This window comes from Pundamilia nyererei, unplaced genomic scaffold, assembly GCF_000239375.1.
Source record: "Pundamilia nyererei isolate P.nyererei 1_Seehausen unplaced genomic scaffold, PunNye1.0 scaffold00148, whole genome shotgun sequence".
NCBI lineage: Eukaryota > Metazoa > Chordata > Actinopteri > Cichliformes > Cichlidae > Pundamilia > Pundamilia nyererei.
In genome coordinates, this window is record NW_005187549.1 from 1,313,437 (window position 1) to 1,330,091 (window position 16,655).

Below are 16,655 nucleotides of genomic sequence, written 5' to 3' on the forward strand. Positions count from 1 at the left end.
GAAGTGGCACAAACAAAAAAACTAAAACAAGAAAGGTTAGTCCGCCCTTACACAACTCACTCTCATTCATTAACCGCCTTTACGGCCGGACGTACCAACCAAAACAAAATTACAAATCAATCAAGAGAATAAAAAAAAAAAAAAAAGACAGCAGAGACAGCACAACAACAGCTGAAAAACACAAACAACATTATCGATTAAAATGTTACCCAATAAAATATGAGTTTTATTAAACCATTCAAAAATCACAAAACTTAAAACACTCAACATACCTACAATATTGATCGGTTTCCCTGCGCGCAGTCGATCTAGACCTTGATCAATTCCTCCATTAAAACTCGAAACTAAAAAAGTCCAACAACACGCATTAAAAACGGGCACCTACAATAATAATTGATCCAAACAAAATGGTAAAAGTTTCTTGCCGAACTATATACCCACTCGCACCCGAGTGAGTTAATCACCTCTGGAATTTCCCACGGAAGAGCGCTAACCTCACCCCTCACACCCACTACCTTTTCAAAGCTCCTCTGCTAATCACCTGGCAGAGAGCAGCAAACTGCCAGGTGACACTTGTTACATTCATAAGAACAAGAATAATTTAAGGAGAAGGGAATTATTTCAAAGAGACTCGGGGAGCATAGTTTTTTGCTGATATTTTTACATTTTTGAAAGAGACAGGAATTTTAATAAGAAAATAACGGTGGTACTGTAGGTTTTGATAAAAATTACAATCTAGTACGTGGCGCTAATGCACCTAGAATTTGTTTGCCAACCGCCATGAAACTGAAGAAGAAGAAGGAAAATTACACCGCTCCATACGTCACAGTGAGGGCGCCGGAAATGTAGTTTTTGGAGGCAGACTCGTCTGACGTTGTGGCGGTAAGTTAGTCTGTGCTGCACCAGACCATGCCCGTTATCGTGTGGGTACCGAGAACGGACAAGAAGGCCTGCTGCCCCGTGCACTCTTGAGCTGGATCACCCTCGCGGCCCACGGACCTCTGGGGCTAACGTTAGCAGCTAGCCGGCGGGAGGCGGGACGAAGAGCCGAAGCGGCTAAAACAGGTAAACGCAGGTGAATTCAGGTAGTTTACCACGGTGGCTACTGGTTCCTTGTCTGCCCATTCCTCTGCTGGTTCAGGTCTCATGTCTCTCGGTCTTTAACAGCATGTTCACACCGACAGGAGCTGCGAACAGAAGCAGCTAACGTTTTAGATTTGCTAAAGGAGGTCCACCCTGCTTGCCTGCACCAGGGTCTCCTTCTGAGGCTCAGTTCAAAAAGAACTGTTATTAATCTTCTGATCTTGTTTGCTGTGATTGGTCAACTCTTGGAAGCCTGCTGAGGGGCGGGAGTTACAGCTTGGGTGTCCCTTCAATACTTTTTATTCTCATCTGTATAAGTTGTTTGAGTCTGATGTCACTGTTTCAGAGGTCATGTTTCTGCACGATGAACTCGGGCCGAAAGTGTCTTAAACTCAGCCTGTCCGGCCCAGCTCCTGCCGTCACTGCTACTACACTGCTGCAGTTCGCCTCCCATGATGCTTTGCTACAGGAGAAGGAGGAGGAGCAGCAGCGTTACCAGCTGGCGGAGGAAGACACCACTGACTCCAGACTCGTCATCACCATGGGTAATGCACACACATGCACATACGCTGGTGGCTTTGTGAGGACCCGTGTCTCTGATGGACCGATCTCTCCATCAGAGGACAGCCAGGAGGAGATGAAGGCTGCCAAGAAGAAGGCCGCCAGAAGGAGGAAGAGGAAACTGGCTGAGGAGGAGGAGCCAAGGGATGGGGCCTCAGAGAGCGAGGAGGAGGCAGGAGTGGAGGTGGAGATTGACAGACAGCTGGATCAGTCACTGGAGACAAAGTCCAAACAGCACAACCTGACCACAGTGAACGTGAAAAACATCATCCACGTGAGTGCCTCCACCCACACGCCTGGAGAGGGAGAGGGTGTGATCACGATTTTTGATTGAATTCAGGTTTTTAAGCCTACTGTCTTTGAAGCAGTTTAATTTGAAGTATTTGTCCATGAAGTGTCATTTGACTTACCCTTTAATGACTTGGAGTAGGATGCCTGTTAGATGGTAACGGCTTTTTAAAGAATACTGTCAGTCTTTGACAGTCTTTAGTACATTCAGTTCTCTGAGGTTACTCTGAGCTCTTTTAAAGATATGAAGTGTAACAAACTCAAAGGCTTTCAACAAGAATATGGGAAACTTACAGTTTAAACGTTGGCCTTTGACCCACAGGAAGTGATCACCAATGAGCATGTGGTGGCCATGATGAAAGCTGCCATTAATGAGACTGAGGCTGTCCCTCCATTTGTGAGTCTATCATCCAATCAAAATCAATCATTCACTGCCATCACGTGAGTCCTGACCCTGCTTACAGACTTTCTTTCTTTTCTGCAGGAGCCCAAAATGACTCGATCTAAGCTGAAGGAGGTGGTGGAGAAAGGCGTAGTGAGTCCACTGACAGCAGCCAACACACACACATACACACGCACGCACGCACGCACAGCACAGCACTCTGAACTTTTTGTTTTCTGTCAGGTGATTCCAACCTGGACCATCTCGCCCATCAAGAAAACCAGTGACATCGTCAAGGTAAAGGTCAAAGGTCAAACCTGAAATCCTGACTGCAATCTTTATAAAGTCTTCAGTTAAGTGTAACTTTTTAAAATCATATGAAAAACATTTGAATCCCTGCATTTTTTCGAAATGTTTTAAAATGACGTAAAAGCTGTTTAATGGCATTTTGTCAGCATTTGACTTGAATCCAATTTTTAACACCGTAAAGTGTTTTTTAATCATTTTAAAATTTTCATTGGCATTTTTCATTTATTTAATTTGGAGAAATAGCCATCAAATTAATTCAATTACACATTAATTCAGTTCTTAAATGTTAAACAATTCAGATTTAAAATTCTTATTTTATTTTAGTTGCATCTCTAGATATTAAAAACATTTGAAACTAACATAAAATTTAAAAAATGAGTTTGTAATTTTTTCTTTTTTTTAAGTAGATTATGTAATTGTTTTAATTTTTAATGTTAGAATATTTAAAAATATATATTTTTAACTGTGTTCTTGACGATTTGTAAAAATATACAAACTGCTTTTATACCTTTCTTCATTTTCTCTTGGCATTCTCTTGATGGGCCTCATGAGGTAGTCATCTGAAATGGTTTTCCAACAGTCTTGAAGGAGTTCCCAGAGATATTGAGCACTTATTGGCCGTTTTGCCTTCACTCTGTGATCCATCTTGTCCCAAACTATCTCGATTGGGCTTAAGTCGGGTGACTGCGGAGGTCAGGCCATGGCGCAGCACTCCATCACTCTCCATCTTGGTCAAATAGCCCCAACACAGCCTGGAGGTGTGTTTGGTGTCATTGTCCTGTTGAAAAATAAATGGTAGTCCAACTAAACATAAACTGGATCGGGTGGCATGTCGCTGCAGGATGCTGTGGTAGCCATGTGTGCCTTCAATTTTGAATAAATCTCCAACAGTGTCACCAGCAAAGCACCCCCACCTCACACACATCACTCCTCTTCCTCCATGTTTTACGATTGGAACAATGCATGTAGAGACCATTCGTTCATCTTTTCTGTGTCGGATGAGAAAGACACGGCGGGTGGAACCAAAGATCTCAAATTTAGACTCATCAGAACAAAGCACAGATTTCCACTGGTCCATTCCTTGTATTTCTGGTCCACTGGTCCATTCCTTGTATTTCTTGGCCCAAACAAATCTCTTCTGCTTGTTGCTTTTTCTTAGTAGTAGTTTCTTAGCAGCTATTTGACCATAAAGGCCTGATTCACGTAGTCTCCTCTGAACAGTTGATGTACAGATGTGTCTGCTACTGGAACTCTATGTGGCATTTATCCTGGACTCTAATCTGAGGTGCTGTTAACTTGCGATTTCTAAGGCTGGTGACTCGGATGAATTTATCCTCAGCAGCGGTCGTTGTGTGTGCCAGTTTCATCGTAGGGTTTCGTGGTTTTTGCCACTGCACTTGGGGACACATTCAAAATGTTAGCAATTTTCCAGAGTGACTGACCTTCAACTCTTAAAATAATGATGGACTGTCGTTTCTCTTTACTTAGCTGATCGGTTCTTGCCCTTATATGAATTCTAATAGTTGTCAAATAGTTATGTCCGCTGAGTACCAACCTGACTTGTGCACAATAACACAGTTGGGGACCATCGGTTGTAAGAAGACAATAAATGTCACAAATGAACCCTGAAAAGGCTCACCTGTGGTGAAAACTATTTCAGGTGACTACTCGTGAAGCTCATTGAGAGAATGCCAAGGGTTTGCAGCGCTGTCAACAAAGTTTGTGTCTAACTTTCTGGAATCTAAACTATAAGGCATATTTAGAGTTATTTATTTTGTTTTGCTACATTTCTATAGATCCTGCTTTATATATTTGATATCTTCAGTTTGCAGTTACAATGTAGAAAGTAGTTCAAATAAGCAAAACCATTAAATGACAAGGTGTGTCCAAACTTTTAACTGGTAGTGTATATCTGACCTGACTTTTAGTCAGAGTATGAACAGTTTTAAAGCAGGTTAGCAATTTAAAAATAATTAAAAGTAAAAAAAAGAGGCATTTTAAAGTCCTTTTTTCTCCAACTCTAGTGTTTTTGTAGTAGTCATAAAATGTGATTCTTATTTCTCTGCTGAATTCTGAGACTAACGCTGTAGGATGTGTGTGACCTCCTTTGTTTTCTGTGTGGAATTACAGTGTCAATGAAGTTTCAGCTACATGTGTCTGTCTTCAGGCTCCGCAGTTTGTCGACATCCCTCTGGCTGAGGAAGACTCCTCTGATGACGAGTACCATCCCGAGGAGGAGGAGGAGGACGAGACTGCTGAAGACGTGAGGCTCCAAGCGTCTGCAGCGTGCTGTGATGTTGATGATGACTGGCTACTGATTTTTCATTGGTTGTGTGTCTGTGTAGACGTTCCAGGAGAGTGACATGGAGAGCACAGCTTCGTCTCCTCGAGGGACTCGGCTGCCCCGAGCTGAGGAGGACAGCTCCAGCCCATGGCAGGTCCTCAGAGTGTGATCATCGCTGTCAGTCTGCTGATCAGTCAGAGCTTTAGAAGTGAAAATGTGTGAAACAATCAGTGTTGTCTGGTCCCTCAAACGTCAGCTTGTTAGAAATGAACAAATTCAAAAACTTTATTGATGACCAAATGACAAAACTACTGATCAAATTATTTCTGTTGATCTAATGGTAAAACATGGAGATTTGAGTGAAAACAGGAATATTCAGCAGTTTTAAACACACCGGTTTATGAAACCTGAGTATAAAACATTGTTTTTATTTGCTGATTTCCCTAAAAGCTCTGAGTTTACTTTTTTCTGAACCTGTGAATGGGACACTGTCTACCTCAGGGGTCTCAAACTCCAGTCCTTGAGAGCTTCTGTCCTGCAAATGTTAGATGCATTCTTGGTCCAACACACCTGAATCAAATTAAGGGCTTTGCCAAACTTGATGGCATGCTGAGGAAGTAGCCCAACCATTTGATTCAACTGTGTTGGAGTAGGGATGCATCTAAAAGCTGCAGCACAGTAGCTCTCGAGGACTGGAGCTGGAGAGCCCTGGCCTACCTAAACTTTAAAGCCTGCTTCCTGTCTTCCATCCTATCAGAAGTCGCGGAGTCGGTCCAGACTTGTGAGGGCAAGGTCTGTTTCCATGGGGCCGCCCCCTCCCCCCAAAGCTCCACTTCCTAAACCTGTGACTGACAGGACCTTCCTGGAGAAGCTTCATGCTGTGGAGGAGGAGCTGGCTGTTTGTATGGAGCCCTATCAGGTAACCATGGAGACAATCTGGTCATGTGATGCATCAATATACGACAACGATATAGATAAAAGCGACAGATCATTATGGATCATCTCTGTGTCGTCAGCCTCTGTCTGAGTCGGAGGATGAGGCCGGTCTCATGGCGTCTCGGACTCGGTCCAAACGTCCTCTCAGGGATGTCCCGCTGGGCCGGCTGGAGGCAGAACTCCAAGCTCCTGACATCACACCTGATATGTACGACTCTAGCTCCACCCACGAGGACAGGGAGTGGACCGATTGGCTGAGAGGGCTGATGAGCTCAGACATGGACAATGAAGGTGAGGGTTCATAACAGAGCAGGGATTCGAGTTCTGACTGGACTCAAACTGATCAAGAATCTTTTTCTGACAGAGGAGTGTGATGACGAGGATGATCCAGAGTACAACTTCCTGGCTGACATTGACGAGCCCGACGTAGAGGATTACCGTGATGACAAGGCTGTCCGCATCACCAGTAAGTACACAAACACACATGTGTTCAGATTTTCCCTGAATTTACAAAGGAGCTGCTCAGTCATCTGTTTAAACTCAGTGCACACCTTCGGGAGGGTGCCTCAGGTGATCAGCCGTAATATCTGAGAAATCAGTAATCAGTGGGCGGCTAACAATCAAAGGTCCATGGATTTAAAAAAAAATTTTATTGTATTATTTTTTTTCCTCTCCTCCGGTCTACCCTCACACACACACACACACACACACACTCTGATGGATGCATCAAGGGTGCATCCATAACATGGCCAATATTAAATGTATCATAAGTGAGCAATAAATGTGATTAATACCTGCTGAAGATGATAATTTGTGTTTATGTCTTCAGAAAAGGAGGTGAACGAGCTGATGGAGGAGCTCTTTGAAACGGTATAAAACACCTTCAGGTTACCTGTCTCTTCACCTGTCTCCTCAGTGTCTCTTCACCTGTCTCTTCACCTGTCTCCTCACCTTTCTGTGTGTCTCAGCTGAAAGAGGACCTGGCTGGACAGGAAGTGGATGATGAAGGCCATGAGGAAGAGGAAGAGCCACAGGAGGAAGCACAAACATTTCAGATCCACACACCTGAGGAGCAGCAGGACAGGTGCGTAACTAACACACGCACACAGTCGGGTATTCATATATTGTGGGGACATCTAATTGACATGCTTTCACTAGCAACAAACCCTGACCATCAAAAACTGAATGCCTAAACCTAACCTAACCATAACACAATTGTAACCCTGGCATTAAAACCACATTTTGATTCCCTAAAAGGCCTTCAAACTTGTGGGTACTGGGATTTTGGTCCGCATGAGGGCTGTTGGTCCCCACAAGTATAGTAAACTTCCAATTTTTTGGTCCCCACAAAGACATGAATACATGCTCACACACACAGATACATCACTGTCTGTGTGTTTTCACATCAGAGAGTGTCCTGATGATGAGGCTGAGGATGGACCAATCGCAGAGCTGCGCACGGTGAAACAGCAGCTGGCATTGATAAGAAGGAAACAGCTGACTGGAGTGCCACATGACACGCACACAGAGCTGATCGTGTACAAGTTGAACGCTGAGCAGAGGAAATGCCTGCAGCAGCAGCTCCAACAGGTAAACTCTACTCTTTCAGCATGGCGGCTGAGAGCTGTTACCATGCTTTTACCATGATAACAGCAACTGAACTCACCTGTCGTCTTTCTTTCAGCATGTCCAGCTACTTACTCAGGTTTACATGCTGACCTCACTTGTGCCCAGACTGCACAGCGAAGCGGAGACCTGCCGGCAGTTCCTGGTAACTCACCTAGATGTGTTGTGATGTACTTCCTATTGTTAATGCACCCATTGAAGCTCACTTCCTGTCTTTCAGTGTGAGGTAGACCTGCTGGCGCAGCGGGCCGAGCTGATTGGTTTGTTGGCTCTTCCTGGTTTCTGTAGTGTCTTCAGAGCATCCAACCTGCAGGTGGCGCTGCAGCTGCTGGATGAGCTGCGTCAGGCTCCCATCAGCTACCGGCCACAGCTTCGCCCCCGTGATGCCCGGGGACGGAGTGAGTACAGGTGGGGGCGGGGCTTCCTGATTGATCGACTTGAAACTTTGATTGAAACTTGTTTTTACATGCTAACAGTGCGCTGCTTCCCCGTCATGCCGGCTGAGCTTGCCTGGCTCTTTGCCACACGGCCCGTCTTCATGTACCCGGAGCTGCTGCCTTGTGCTAGCCTAGATCCCGCGCTGTACTGCCCCCGGAGGACAGCAGCCTTCACTCCGGCTGAGGACTGGTGAGCACACACTCACTGTAACACAAAGAGGCCTGAGAAAAACCTTCACCATGCCCTTAGTGTGTGTGCGTGTGCGTGTGTGTTTCAGTCTGTTGGTGCTCGGCCTCAGGAATATGGAAGGGTCATGTGACCCGCCCAAACTGGTGTCCCAGTTCCTGCTGAGGAAATCTCTGGTTCAGGTTCGACGAAGGATCCTGCAGTGCTGCCGGCCAGGTTTTCCTGACAACGTTGTCAAGGTAACGCAGACATACATACACATACATGGTGCGTCCCAATTCATGGGTTGCATCCTTCCAAGCACCTGGCCTTTTGAAAGCGAAAATTATGTATGTTTTTTAATTAGATTTTTTTGGTTTGTGAAGTATCTGAGGCTAAGACCACAGGACTGTAAATACAATATTGTTGGGCTTAATTTCTGTACCCAACAGTAATTTTAACATTAACTAGTTAGCTAATGTTGTTAATGAGACTAGTGTCATTTCAGTTTGGTCATGTAAATATAACATGGCCAATATTAAATGTATTGCATTTAATTAAAAATGTACAGCAGTGAACTTTAACTCTGTTTCAAATAAGAGAGACAAATATTGTTCTTTTAATATATTGGCAATACCAAATTTGTCTGAAAGCTTATATGGGTAAAAAGACAATTTACGAGTTGTGATAACTGTGTTTGTTAGATAAAATGAAGAGTAGATTGATTTATCGATTTGTCAATTTTGTGAAAAATTTATTTTGATTTTGAGAAAATCCACCCATAACTCTTTTAAGTCATATTGAATAGATATCAGAGCCTTAAACAGACTGACCTGGCAAAAATGATAAAAAAAAACATAACATCCTTATAAATTATAGCACTATACATCAACTTATCCCAAAATACATAAAGCATATAAACATCTACAGCAATATAATTCAACAAACAGCAGTACTACTAATCCAAAACACTCCATGTTTCATATTACTGAAAGAAACACAGACTTTTATTTTCAGGTGCATTCTGCTGCTGATATTTGCGTACTTTAAGTTTCTGAATATAGAACTTTTTACTGCCTTTCATAGTTTTTACTTGAGCGCCCTGAGTATTTTCTTCCACACTGAAAACACTTTGATAGATTTAATGATGACTTTATCTAATAAGAGTCATTTAGGACAGATAATTAGTTATTTTAAGCTTCTTTTTTTTTTAAGTAGTCCCTCTCATAGAGAGAACAGTCTGTCTGTTCTCTTCATCTCTCAGCTGGTTCTGGCTCTTCCTCACATACTGCTGAATTTGTCCTGTATCATCAAGGGTGGAAAGCCTCGGTCTCATCAGCTGTCCCTCAGAGATGATCGCAGATGATCTGAACACTTGCAGTTCTCAAACATGGAAATCAAATGTGTGCAAAGCTACAGGATTAAAACACAAATTTAACATAGCAGCTCATTTAAAAAAACACAGACACCACCAAACGGAGCCTGCAAAATAACCAAACTAACATTAACAGTGCTGTGAATCCTGCTAGTACTGTGATATTCAGGTTTGAATATCACAATTTCTGTAAAATTAAAGTCAATTTTTGAACAATATGCCTTTTAGAGTAAAGGCTTTAAAAGCAAGTGGAACCTCACTAGTACTAACATCACTAATGTCACATAACTTTGCCGACATGTAGCTAAAAGTAATGTTTTCATGTTCTTCAGTATTAGAACATTTGTGTCGCTGCATAAATGAGTACTTATTTAAAAAGTTTATTCTTCGACCGCTCCACTTGAGCTGTCCATTATTTTTTCGAAAAATGATCTGCTTTATCACACCTCTGTACATAAAAACACACAGTCCATCTGTCTGTCTTCTGCAGACCTTCAGGTACCAGCGGCGGGTTCTCCCAATGCCAGTGGCATGTCGTCCTGTGAATTCAGCAGACTGGCGACCTCCTGTGGAGAGAGAGGAGAGCGTCATGCCTCTGTGGCTGCTGGTAGGAAGGCTGCTTGTGTTTCCTTTGTTCCTCTCTGCATTTTTCCTGCCCGTCTTCTCTTCATGGAAAACTAGTTCCAGAATAAACACTGATGACATGGTGTCAAACAGTTGACCGAGGAGACCCAGGTGACACTGGAGAGATGAAGCAGGTGCCCAGGGGAGGTCTGGGAGTCTCTGCTTAGACTGCTGCTCCATGGAATGGATTATAAGAGAAGAGGGAAATAGCAAACATAGTTAACTGGTCAGTAATCAGCCTTGTGGTCCTCCCACTGTCTCCTCGGTGTTATCGTGCAGCTCAGGAACCAGTTCCCCATCAGCTGCAGGTTTTCCCGCTGTTGCAGTGTCTCCCTCTGTGTAATCTGAGAAGCACTAGTTCTGATAGGTATGAGGTTCACTTAGAGGTCATAAAAACGAACGGTATTTTAGATTCTGAAGAAAGGATGTGATGAGGATTAGCTGATGCTGCTGACACAGACCGTTTGTGATGGAAACAAAACCAACTGTGACCTTTGAACTTTTAGCAAACCAAACAGAGAAGTTCCACACTTTATTTCACACTAGATCCTCCTGCAAAAATAGAATATTTTCTTTGAACTACCAAAAAATCTGTTTTGTAATTGGAGCGTTTCTGTGACTTATTGCAGCAACTTTTCCTTTTCTAATGTGGAATCTTGACACACTTTGTTGAAACTGCATTTGTGTTTGTTGGGATGCCTCAGCGATTAAGAATGTGCTTAAGCTGATTTTACAGTGAATCAGAAGAGAACACTGCTTTCATGTGTGTAGTTTGAAGTCTGAGTATGTATGTGTGTTTGTGCATATATAAAACCATCTCTTTTCTGTCTTCAGCGCTCTCTCCCCGTCATCTACCCAATCATTAGGCACTATAATAGCTCCGCCTCAAACATCCCAACCCCCTCCAGCTCCTACAGCGTCCCCCCTGGGACCCGATACCCACCCCGCCTCCCTCAGAACCTGGACTTCAGACGGATCGGCTTTGTATTGCTGAATCAAAACCACAACCCCCCTCATCCCCCTGACTCTGCCCCCTCCGCTCCCACTCCTCCTCGAGTCCTCCTTCACCGCCTGCTCCTGACCAGGACCGATTCCCCCACTGACATTTGCACTGCCACTGTGTCCATGGCAACCAGAGATCAAATTAGACGATACAGTCAGAAACTTGCAGCCCTGAGGAGGGGGAGGGAACACAAATCCTTTAGACCTCCTTCCTGCGATGACCCCACCTCCCATCAGGTGACAGGGGATGATGTCATCAGAACTGATGAAGAGGAGGAGGAAGAGGGCGACATCATCCTGGTTCTGTCTGAATCTTCACCCAGTGCTGCAGGAAGTGTTGCTGTCAGTGACGATGTGCAGGAGGTGGGGTCAGAGAGTAAAGAGGACGGAATCTTGACACCACCTAGAGGAGCAGAAGAAGACAGTGGTGATCCTGATGAAGATGGAGACAGAAAAACTCAGCAGGTGAAACCTTTAGTGGCCAAAGTCAGCTCTCAGTCAATCAACCAATTAATATCTGCAGATATCTGACTTCCTGTTTGGTTTCAGCCACTGTCAGAAGAAAGTGATGAAGATGATCAGAGAGAGTCAGAAGACGTGCTGTTCGCTCATGATTATCTCTACAGGGTGAGGCTTTAATTCTGGAATTGAATTGTATTTAGAAAGATTGTGTAACCGCAGTTGTTTGTATTTCCTGTTACCTGGTCAGGTTTATGAGGCGGTGCAGATGTATCCGGGCTTGTGGGAGGAACTGATGTGTGTGTTGGACGAGTTCTCAACTGCTGCAGTTGATGTCCTGTATGACAGAATAAGCAGCGTTCTGCGGCCGTGGCCTCAGCTGCTCAGAGACTTTGCCGCCTTCCTGAACCGCAGACAAGCTCGCCGCTGTGGCCTGGTGGGTGACATCACTGTGACCTCGCAGAGGTGTGCTGTGACTTAGGTGCAACTCATCAGCTCTCTTCATCTCCGCAGCTTCTGGAGCAGCAGCTATTTGAACGCAGTCGAGTGTTTCTATGGAAACTGAGATGGAGCCTGGGAGAAAGCTCCTCACTCTACCAACAGGTGGTGTCAGTACTGCAAGGAAGCTCTGCCCCTTTACCTGAGGACATAAACAAGGTAAGGTAGATGACATTTGACCCCTCAGCTGATCTGACCTGAGGAAATCTGTCAATTAAATCTGTCTTCTACTGATAAAATAATTAAACACTGATTATTTTCCTCCGGAATGATGGGTTTATCAAGTTATTGATAAAAAATGGAACAGAGAGAGACCGAAGTCTGATCCTCTCTTTGTTTTGTCAGCTCTCTTCTTTGCTCTGCCATCATCCTGACCTGCAGCAGGAACTCCGCCAGTTCTACCAAGAGTTCCACACCACAAACTCTGCTGCCCAGAGTTCCCCTGACGGGAACCAAGGCACCGACAGAGAGGAACAGGATGAGGGGCAGCGGCAAGCGGTTTGTGCCAAAAACATCACTTTGACAGCCACTGGGGAGAAAGTCGTCATGTGGACACGGTCAGAGAAAACACTAAAGAAACATAACGATGAAACATCATTTCAAGGTTCTGAAACTATTAGAGACAAAAAAACCCAGTGTCCTGAAAAAGTGTTGGCAGGCATTATTCAGATGTTGTAGAAAATATCAGAAAGTCATCAATAAGTGTTGCACCAGCCACAATCACACACTCAAAATCTGTGTTGCATAAAACATTACACATCCTGCAAATGTTCACATGCTCTGGAAACGTGTTCTAAAAACAATATTCGTTAAATGCTCCATAAAAAATCCTTAAGGAATAAAAATGAGACGGAACATCTGTAAACCCAAAAAATAAAACTTCTGAAGCATACATCTTCTAGTAGCAAAGACATTTGTATTGTATAAAACTGTAAATGTTGTAGAAATGTTTCATTTGAAATGTTCTACAAACATAAACGCTGATCTTGAAACATTATGAAAATAAAATGAATTTAAGCATCGAAGCTTTCAGAGCCAGATGTTTTAAGATGATTCTAAAAGTAGCATAAGAAAAGAGGAAAAACTAACTCTGATTGTTCCTGTTCCAGCGAGGTGGACCGAGCCATCCTGACTGCCTGTCAGGAGAGGGGAGCCACCTGGAAAACATTCAGACAGGTGTCTACCCACCTGGGAAACAAGACTGCCCAACAGGTGAGATGAGGCAACGCCTCAGCATGCAAGTGTAGAGCTCTGAGCTCTGTCTGTGTTTTTCTTCTAAGTATTAAATCCGATGTTTTCTACAGGTACGCCTTCGGTTCCTCGACCTGATGAAGCTTTTCCACTCTGCAAAGTCCACTTCCTGTTCCTTTGAGGCACAGCCAATGAGCAGGCAAGATGCTCCAGACTGAGTCCTTGACCAGTTAGAGACCTGCAAATAGACTACAGAGTCCAAAATGATGCGAATCCACCGCTGTCCGACTTTGAGAATCCAGAGGAGTTTATTTAGATGAAAGAATGGAGTCTTGCAGGAGGCGCTCTGCTCACCTCTGCCAGACTGTTTAGAGAACGTGTCTAGAATGTGTTGAGACGAGAGGATGAAAGAGTTCCATTCTAGATCAGAGATGATGAATGATTCAGGATACATGTGAACCTCCTTGGCCGGCCTTTGGTTCTGGACTTTAGGTTTAGAGACTTAGCTGTGGATTTAAAATCTAGAACCAGTTAAAAGTTCTACAGCCTCAGGATAACACCCCCCTTCTACAATCTGGGTGATGATGGATTCTTCAGACCTTTTTTCTCTGGAGCAGATTTGAGGCTGATCAAAGAGTTCATTTGCAGGACTGTAGCTTACTGTGAAAGAGTTCAGAGACACTTGCTGTTTATACTTCAACTCCGATTTGTTGACCAATCAGAGCAGAGCTTTATTTAAAAAATATTTATCATTAATTTATCTCCTCTAGAGAGGGAGGGGCCTCTGTGGTCACATAATACAAAGAAGGAAAGTAGAAACCAGCTCCTGTTGGCTTAAACTGGGTCATGTGACCTTGGTGAGGGGCCTGTCTTCTGGTTTCCCATAATGCTCTGCGTTGAGGACACTTCATCACTCCCATGATTCCATGCTCTCATGTTGGTGAAGGAGACATTGTGTGAAGGTTTTGTACAAATGTTTATTCACATTGAATGAAAATAACTCATTAAAAAATTTTTACTCCTTAAAAGTGTTTGTAAACAAAGTGTTTGTTTGTGAAGGCTAAAGAAAGAAATCTTTAAGCTTTAGGGAGGAAAGAGAGTACTGATATAATGAATTGCCCCCTCTATTTGGAGAAATGAAAAGAGCTCTGGGTAGCACCAGGATAGTGCTCCAGGGAACGATGAGGTATGTTATGTTATATTGAAACATTTAAGTAATGTAGCGTTAAATAAATTGTTAATGTTATTTAATAAGATATGACAAGTAGGGCTCTTGCCATATAGATGCAAAAAGGCAATAATTATGCCAATAAAGAAACCTGGAAAAGGCCATAGTAATCCTGGGAAATATAGAACCATTGCTTTGACTTTCAATATGTGTAAATTGATGCAAAGGATGGTGAATGAGTGGTCGGTGCAATTTTTAATCAAGAAATATAACAGCGCCTTATCAGAGTAGTTTTCGTAGCAATGGATCCTCTTTTATGTCTGGAAGATGATATTAAGAAAGCTCAGAATAATAAAGAAATTGTAGTTGCTATGTTTGTGGATGTAGAAAAAGCATATGATATGCCTTGGAGAAAGGGTTTACTGATTAAATTACATCAGTTAGGAATAGAAAATATGTTTAGTTGGTTAAGGGATTTTTTTTATGTGACAGAACTATTCAAGATAAAATAGGATCACGTTTCAGAGCCAAGAAATATAGAAAATGGAACTCCTCAAGGAAGTGTAGTAAGCCCAACGTTATTTTCAGTTATGATCAGTGGTATTTTTAAAGATATGTGGGTAAAAGTAAAAAGGTACTTAATATTATAAGGGGTTTAGCAGGGTTGACATGGGGTGCAAATTTTGATGCCACATTAATTCACTCAAGAATAGATTATAGGTGTATGGTATATTGGTCAGCGGCTAAAACTTGGATATTATCCAAGCTCAACCACTGAGACTTTAAGCAACACCAGTATGTGTCCTACAAGTAGAATCGGGTGGAGTGCCACTATATTTTAGAAGACAAAAGTTAATGGTAAATTATTGGATACATTTGAAAGGTCATAATAAAAGTCATCGTGTTAAGACAGTGTTACAAACTGTTGGAAAGAGGAAAAGATTTTAAAAATAGTTTTGGCTGGATTGGGGATAATAGAGCTAGAGCATTTAAAGTATATGACAAAGAATTTAATCAGACAGTATTGTGGCCTTTAAGGTCTGTATGGAAATACATTAATGTAGATAGATCATTATCAGATATTGAGAAGACATGAATTACAACAGATATTTGTCAAGAATTGTATAATAGTGTGGAGAATAAGTACAGTGACTATTTGCAGATTTATAAAGATCCCAAAACTGAAACAGCTAGTGTGGCAGTTGTCATTCCTGAATAAAATATATAAACTTCAAGAAGAACATAATTTTTTTTAGTATGAATGCGGAGTAGAGTTATATGCCATATTATTTGCCTTGTTTCTTATTTTTCTTGTATTTTAGCACACCACTGTTGCTTGTGAAGCTTGCACACAAGAATCTCGGTCACATGTGCTGTACCAATGTACCAGTAATGTGACGTGACAATAAAAGTGATTTGATTTCATTAAAAAGGTGCTCACAAGGAGATGGCTCAAGCCTGAGCCACCAACAACTGAAGACTGGATATCTTCTGTACAAGAGATCTATACAATGGAAAAACTGTCCTTCTCAGAACAGTTGCAGAGGGATACTTACTGCAGAATATGGTCTAAGTGGACAGAGTGAGGTGTGATTTTCTATGAACTTTGGCGCTTTTTATGCTGTTGCACTGATTTAAATACTCACACTGATATGGTGATGGTAACTCAGTTTTAAAAAATACCTGTGGATGTAACCCTAGGCATTTTCTTAATAGCAGTTAACCAGGTGTAATAACTCCACGGCAGAACGGTCCACATTTTAAATGCTTTTCAGCATACTCTTAATTTACCACTTTCAAACACACTTTTATTCCGGTTGCTGTACACTCACAGGTGGCTGCAGGTCTGCAGCTGCCAGCCACACACACTAACAACAAATGGTAAATGGTAAATGGCCTGTATTTATATAGCGCTTTACTAGTCCCTAAGGACCCCAAAGCGCTTTACACATCCAGTCATCCACCCATTCACACACTGGTGATGCCAGCTACATTGTAGCCACAGCCACCCTGGGGCGCACTGACAGAGGCGAGGCTGCCGGACACTGGCGCCACCGGGCCCTCTGACCACCACCAGCAGGCAACGGGTGAAGTGTCTTGCCCATGGACACAACGACCGAGACTGTCCAAGCCGGGGCTCGAACCAGCAACCTTCCGATTACAAGGCGAACTCCCAACTCTTGAGCAACAATCGCGCCTTACAACAACGACAGTCAGGAACAACTTTTAATGCAGGCGAGGCGTGATTGCCAATGTTGTGCAGGTG

At 43.0% G+C, this 16,655-nt stretch overlaps 1 protein-coding gene across 2 annotated transcripts; it reads left to right on the forward strand.

Annotated features, from left to right (window-relative positions):
• Window positions 1-687: 687 nt before the first annotated feature.
• On the forward strand, window positions 688-14,249 carry gon4la (gon-4 like a). 2 transcript variants are annotated; one of them, XM_005744704.1, is made up of 26 exons: window positions 688-1,065; window positions 1,430-1,628; window positions 1,704-1,918; window positions 2,255-2,329; window positions 2,417-2,467; window positions 2,558-2,611; window positions 4,791-4,886; window positions 4,969-5,061; window positions 5,665-5,826; window positions 5,924-6,134; window positions 6,208-6,309; window positions 6,673-6,713; window positions 6,812-6,927; window positions 7,253-7,433; window positions 7,528-7,614; window positions 7,690-7,867; window positions 7,946-8,096; window positions 8,185-8,332; window positions 9,938-10,054; window positions 10,906-11,538; window positions 11,623-11,700; window positions 11,783-11,968; window positions 12,046-12,189; window positions 12,376-12,587; window positions 13,140-13,242; window positions 13,335-14,249. In XM_005744704.1, exons 2-26 carry the CDS (start codon window positions 1,448-1,450, stop codon window positions 13,437-13,439), a joined length of 3,720 nt encoding a protein of 1,239 aa, XP_005744761.1. In that variant the 5' UTR covers window positions 688-1,065; window positions 1,430-1,447; the 3' UTR covers window positions 13,440-14,249. The 2 variants fall into 2 exon arrangements, with proteins under 2 accessions (XP_005744761.1, XP_005744762.1); XM_005744705.1 differs by lacking the exons at window positions 688-1,065; window positions 1,430-1,628; window positions 1,704-1,918; ... (2 more) ...; window positions 2,558-2,611; window positions 4,791-4,886 and having other exon boundaries at window positions 5,040-5,084.
• The last annotated feature ends 2,406 nt before the right edge of the window (window positions 14,250-16,655 follow it).

Coding starts and splice junctions, on each gene's coding strand:
- gon4la (XM_005744704.1), top strand. CDS start 1,448: ATGAACTCGGGCCGAAAGTGTCTTAAACTCAGCCTGTCCGGCCCAGCT. Junction 2,330..2,416: donor CTGAGGCTGTCCCTCCATTT/GTGAGTCTATCA, acceptor TCTTTTCTGCAG/GAGCCCAAAATGACTCGATC. Junction 4,887..4,968: donor AGGACGAGACTGCTGAAGAC/GTGAGGCTCCAA, acceptor GTGTCTGTGTAG/ACGTTCCAGGAGAGTGACAT.